Source organism: Lycium barbarum, chromosome 12 (assembly GCF_019175385.1).
Source record: "Lycium barbarum isolate Lr01 chromosome 12, ASM1917538v2, whole genome shotgun sequence".
Taxonomy (NCBI): Eukaryota; Viridiplantae; Streptophyta; class Magnoliopsida; order Solanales; family Solanaceae; genus Lycium; species Lycium barbarum.
In genome coordinates, this window is record NC_083348.1 from 89,384,569 (window position 1) to 89,390,505 (window position 5,937).

The following is a 5,937-nucleotide window of genomic DNA, read 5'->3' on the forward strand; positions in this document are numbered from 1 at the left end:
ACCGAAGTAGGGGATGGAGGATAGGTCGGCAATTGAAGTGCTAAAGTTACGATGTGGTGGTAGGGAGAGATTAATATGTGAGTCTAAAATCGAAGGATACCTCTTATTTCGCTAAATTATTATTTTTGAAAAGTGTTATTATGTTTTGTAATTAGAAGTCCTTTTCCATCATATGGTATAAAATTCCCGTTTAAATCACAAATCCTAAAATTTAGGCAAAAACATTCAAACTGGCGTGTCATGATCTTCAATGCTTTCTTAAATTCTTCTTTAGTATACATAAGAGAAGGGAAATGGAAAGAAATTACACGGTAAGAAATCGAATTTCCACCGATAAGGTCCTAAGTTTAGATAGCTAAATTAATTGAGCTACTAAAATTTTCCCTTTCTATATTTTTTAATTTGTTATTGTATATTAGTACTAATAGCATTATTTTAGAGAAGTTGTTCCAAGACACTCCATTTTTTTTAATATAGGGTGTAATCATTAGTTGGACTCTTCATTTTATTTTTGGATATAACTATTAATAATAAACTATAACTCAATCTGTCTAACTTGTTTTTTTTTTTTTTTTCATTTACCTATTTTAAATTTTATCTATACTTTGCTTTTTGCGGAAATAATTTTACAAGTAAAAATTATATAATAGATTCAAAATTATTTGTTCTGTCTTTTTTTCTCTCTAATTTTGGTAAAATTCATTTACGAGCTGATTTGGACTTATATCAATTTGAATAAATTGATTCGAACATCTATTTAAGACCTGAATGGATATATGACTCACCAAGTTTCGATTTGAGTAGTACATACTCATGGATCAAATTAATTTAAGACCTATAATCTAATTAATGATTTTGGAATAAGTCAATTAAAAAGAATATACTATTGTCGCCACCATATATTGCCTTTAAAAATTAAACTTCTCTTTTATATAATTTGTGAAGGAATTTATTTAAGTAAATACATACAATTTACATATTCTTTACTTTGACTTTGTGTGTGGGAATTGTAAATGAAATAGGTTAGGTACTCCCATTTAAATGAGCAAACCATAGCCTTACTCAAAAGCCAAAGAGACGCAACGATGTCGTTTTGATGCTTAAAGACATTATTACTACGTCGTACAGTTGCTCCGACAAATTCTCACCAAACAGAAACAAGAACTTGTAAATGGAGTTTCCTTGCGAATCTAAACTTTGATTCCGTGTAGTAATAAAACCTAAGCAGTTTCCTCTTCCAAGGAAAATACCTTTCTATCTTTCCCTTTAAATAGTGAGCTATTGTTCACAATCATCGTTTCTTGTTACTTAAAAAGCTGCAACCTTTTTTGTAAAAACAAAAACACCAAATTGATCACAATCCCTCGATTTTCTTCTCTTTTTGGTAAGTTTTAAAGATACCCTTTTGTGTGATTGGCTTTTTTTGGTGCGCGATCACTCCATTAAAATATAAATTGTATGAAAGGATTTTCTTTGGATTTTGATGTTGTTTAGCTGTCTGAAATTTGCAGGTAGAGATCAAAGATTGAATCTTGTCATGGCCAAAAGTTCCTTCAAGCTTGAACACCCCTTGGGTAAACTTTATTTTTTTCTAATTCAGATTTTTTATTGTTGTACTACAAGTTGTTTGATTGTGTGTATGTATCCTTGTTTATTATGTCTTTCTTGAAGTTTCTCAGATGATCATAGACTCTTAGTTCATGTATTTGTTGTTTCAATCATGTTGAAAAACTTAATATTGACAATTTCGGGTATATGGTTTGGGTTTCTGCTGATTGTTATGCATTTACCCTCTTGTATCCAAGTTTTTCGATGCTATTAAATTCTTATGGTCCTTTTTTAGGTTTGTTAACTGATTAAATTCAGTATATGGTGTGGCAACAATGAGACTTGAATCGTTTGCATGCATATGGGTGTGTTTTACAGTTTAATGACCTTATCGGAAAAATCTTGGAATTGAAGATGTGTTCGTGTTATATTGGTCTCTGTTCTGTTTTTAGTCTACCTTAATATGGTCATATCTGCTTTGAGAATTTTGAGTCGAAAAAATACATTCTGAGTGTTCTTTCGTGGCATTGAGTCTCCAAATTTTGTCTTGAGATTGCTCTCTTAAAACAACAGTATGCTATTCTCATGTTAGAGTTTGTATGATTGGCTTTTAGTTTTTTATCCAAGTGCGCAATATGTTGATACTTAAATAAGAAAAAACATACGGTTCTTTTGTTACTTTTTGGTCAAAAAATTTATGTACTCTATGGAATTAGTAACAAGTTTATGACTTGAGGTTAGCTCTCTGAGAAGAGATAGTGTATCATCTTTTCTTATTGTGCAGACCATATACCATTCTCTTGAAAAAATCAAACAAGAAAGCTAGTATTGAGGTGTAAATTCTGATGATTGCAAAATTTTGTTTTTTTTATAGAGAGGAGGCAGTCAGAATCTTCTCGCATCCGAGAGAAGTATCCTGATCGAATTCCGGTATGATCATTATTATCTGAAGAAATTCTTGGCATTAAGTCACACCTAATACTCTTAGTAGCTTCTCCTGACATTCACGTGTCCTATTTCAGGTGATTGTTGAGAAGGCAGAGAGAAGTGATGTCCCTGACATTGATAAGAAGAAGTAAGTCGCTACTTTCCTTTTTTACCTAGATCTTATGGAAATTTAATTTTCAGAATCAAGTGTTTGTATTAGTCTACCCTGAGGTAATTAAATCTACAGAATCCTACTATATTGATTGTGTTTTGGTATGTGCTACAGGTAAGTTGCATTCTTGCATTCTTTTTTCCCTTTCGTATGATGTCGGGGTACAAGAATGTCTACTTACCCAATTTCTAGATCAAATCTTTGGTTTTAGCATAGCTAGTAATATGAATGTTTTTGGTGTTTCATGTTTGTACCTTATAGTTTGAGATAAGAATATTATCATGGGAAGTTGGGGGTGCTTATACTTTATGAATGCTGCAAGCTTCTCAAGTTGTGTTAATATTCATCGTTCATACCATTTAATCAGATTGGAGTGTGTGTGTGGTGGGGGGGTGGTTGAGAGCGTTTTTCTTACCAACAGGAGAATTGGCCAGGAAGGTTGATGGGGAATGCTATGCTGTGTTGATAAATTCAAATTTCAACTAACGTGTTGTTCTTGAATACACGTGCTCTCTTTCTTTCCATGGAGAATTAGATTGCGTGGAGAAAGGGCTATTAAGCTCAGTTTAATGTAGTGAATTGGCGAGAATGGACCTATGATCATTCGGATGAAACATCCGTGTAACTAAGCGCAGTCAGCTGATGTTCAAGTGACATGTCAAGTGTTCATTAGTAGTAAAATATTGGCAGCATCCAGTACTGTTGTTGTCGCTTATGGATCTTACCCACAAGTGGATAAAGTTGAATTGTGGTAGCTGCTCTAGTAATGCTCAGTTATCTTAACTTGTGATGCAGATACCTCGTCCCAGCTGATTTGACTGTTGGCCAGTTTGTTTATGTGGTGCGGAAGAGGATCAAACTCGGTGCTGAGAAAGCCATCTTTGTCTTCGTTAAGAACACTTTGCCTCCTACGGGTAAGCAGAGAGATTGTGTAGGTCTTTTTTACTTCTTAAGATTGTTTTATAATGACGTCTTCTTTCATTGCAGCTGCCCTGATGTCTGCAATTTATGAGGAAAATAAGGATGAAGATGGATTTCTCTACATGACATACAGTGGCGAAAACACATTTGGGTTCGTTGAGCTTGGAAATTAATATCTCAATTGTAAATCTGCCATTTCTTTGATCTCATCGTGGATTGCTGATTGTAGTCGTTTGTTTTCGTTTAACTTATACATCAAATTTATGGTCCTCTTCAGAATTCCCTTATAATGTACAAATGATAACTCTTGATATCTTATGCTATAGTCTCTTTCATCTAAGTTAATCTTGTTATAACTAATTACTTTTTCCTTTAATGTTTATGAACCCCTACCAGTCATCGCCCCATTTGAAACTTCACTAATTTTTAGTACTTAATGTTGATTTGGAAGAAAAGCCTATAGTTTAAGTGTGGTGTTTGCCAGCAATTAATACCTTGATAAATTAGACTTGGTTATACTTAAATATTTGTCCATCGCGCACAAGCGCGCTTGTATACTCCTAAGCTGCTGCTTCTGTGTCGAATATTGCATATTACTCTAGGATTAAGTTATACATTTATACAGCATGTATCGCTTAACTTGTAATAATTGTTACTTACAATTCTTATTAGGATACCGGTTAACCCTTATTAGAGAGACTTAATCTGCAATTACCTTATAAGTAACCCGAATGTGTACATATCTTATACACGAACAGCCCGTGGCAGAAGCTAAAGAGAAGGCACAGAGTATGCCAAAAGTACAGTAATAAAGCAAGTAGAGACTGTGTACTTCTTAGGAATGAAACAAGAGTTGATCTAAGAGGCCCCTAAAATAGGCATGTTTGATCTGAAATCCTTTTTAGAAGGCCATCTTTTATCTTTTTCTATTTCATGAAATGGGGGAGTTTTTCTTTTGGGATTTGCTCCTAACCCATTTGATGAACATGGAAGGGCCATTTTTCACCTTCTGTGCACCAGCCACTGCCACTGCTTTGACTTTGCCAATTCCTTCTGATGATGATGAACTAGCTTTCTTCTTGTTTCCATTTTCTTTGCTGCTCTTATAATAGCTGTCATCTTCATCCATGGCACCTATCCCTCCTGCACCCCATTGATCCGCCCAACTCAGTCCATCACTAGCCATAAATCCTTTCTTCAATCAACAAAAGTTTCAATTGATTAACCAACAATCAAGAAACTCTAAGCCAAATTGAATTGTGAACGAGATAAGGTGTTTCTGCAAAGAACAAAGAGAAAACAGAGAAGGGGTTTTGAGGATTTTACCTTATTAGAGCTTGTAATTTGTAGAATTTCTGAACTAGTGGAACTAATGAAATAGGCTGGCTCTTTAACATGTGTGTTCCTTTTATAGAAGAGTTGGCAACTCATAAGATTACTTTCTCTTGAAGTAAACATTTTTGGGCATTGCATTATTAGTATACACTTTTAGAAAGGGACTAAAGGTTCTCTATTATCACCTATCTACCTTGTGAATGGTTGTGTATAAAAGTAGAAATTAGTGGAAGGATTTAGTTAACCAAAAGTAAGACTGGTGCTTTGGCTTTTCCTCATATGACAAGCACTTGCTACAAAATTGTTGTCCTCTGCCCAACCCCACCGCCACTCATGCTTGCTTCAGTGCTTCCACATCTCAAGGGAGTAACAAAGTTTTGGATTGATGTGATGGTGTTAAAACAGAAATCATATTGGCAGAATTCAATATGTGATTTGGATAGCGTGTGTGTTTGAATGTACACTCTTAGCTACATTCTCCCACATGCTTAAAATGGTGCATGCTGATCAGGAACGGAGCTAAGTGGAAGAAAGGTGGGTTTCAATTGAATTTCCTTTGTTGAAAAGTTATGCTGTGCTTATAAGCACAGGGAAAGATAATTCTTTTAGTTATATAAAAACTAATGAATCCCCCATAACATAAAGGAAATTCTAATAAAAAAAAAAAAAAGGGTGCAAAAATTGTTTAAATTCACACACATGGGTATTTTTTGAATCTTTTCATATAAACTCTTGGCTCCACTACTAATGGTTGAGAGTCATGTGTATAGGGGCTAGGCATAGGTGGATACATCTTCTTGGATCAGGGAAAACAACAGTAGTGTATGAACGTTTTTTGTACATCCGTATATGCATATTTCTTTTCTATCAATTTGAAGTGTTGACTGTGTATTATTATACAATCCTATAATTGAATGAGAATCACTTCGGAACTCTAGGGGAATTGGCGTTTTAGGGCGGGATCTAAAAGCTCTCCAACGTGAGGTTGCTTCTTGCATCTTAGCTAATTCAACTATTTCATTGATCCAAGGATG

General features: G+C 34.4%; 2 protein-coding genes across 2 annotated transcripts; one reads left to right on the forward strand and one right to left on the reverse strand.

The window, feature by feature from the left end:
- Positions 1 to 1,049: 1,049 nt before the first annotated feature.
- LOC132621576 (autophagy-related protein 8C-like) lies at positions 1,050 to 3,908 on the forward strand. Its single transcript, XM_060335902.1, has 6 exons — positions 1,050 to 1,384; positions 1,512 to 1,574; positions 2,423 to 2,478; positions 2,571 to 2,623; positions 3,443 to 3,561; positions 3,635 to 3,908. Exons 2-6 carry the CDS (start codon positions 1,538 to 1,540, stop codon positions 3,739 to 3,741), a joined length of 372 nt encoding a protein of 123 aa, XP_060191885.1. The 5' UTR covers positions 1,050 to 1,384; positions 1,512 to 1,537; the 3' UTR covers positions 3,742 to 3,908.
- A 347-nt stretch (positions 3,909 to 4,255) lies between these two features.
- On the reverse strand, positions 4,256 to 5,056 carry LOC132621575 (uncharacterized). Its single transcript, XM_060335901.1, has 2 exons — positions 4,895 to 5,056; positions 4,256 to 4,763 (listed from the first exon to the last, which is right to left on the reverse strand). The coding sequence occupies exons 1-2, from the start codon at positions 5,039 to 5,041 to the stop codon at positions 4,500 to 4,502; spliced, it is 411 nt and encodes a 136-aa protein (XP_060191884.1). The 5' UTR covers positions 5,042 to 5,056; the 3' UTR covers positions 4,256 to 4,499.
- Positions 5,057 to 5,937: the final 881 nt, after the last annotated feature.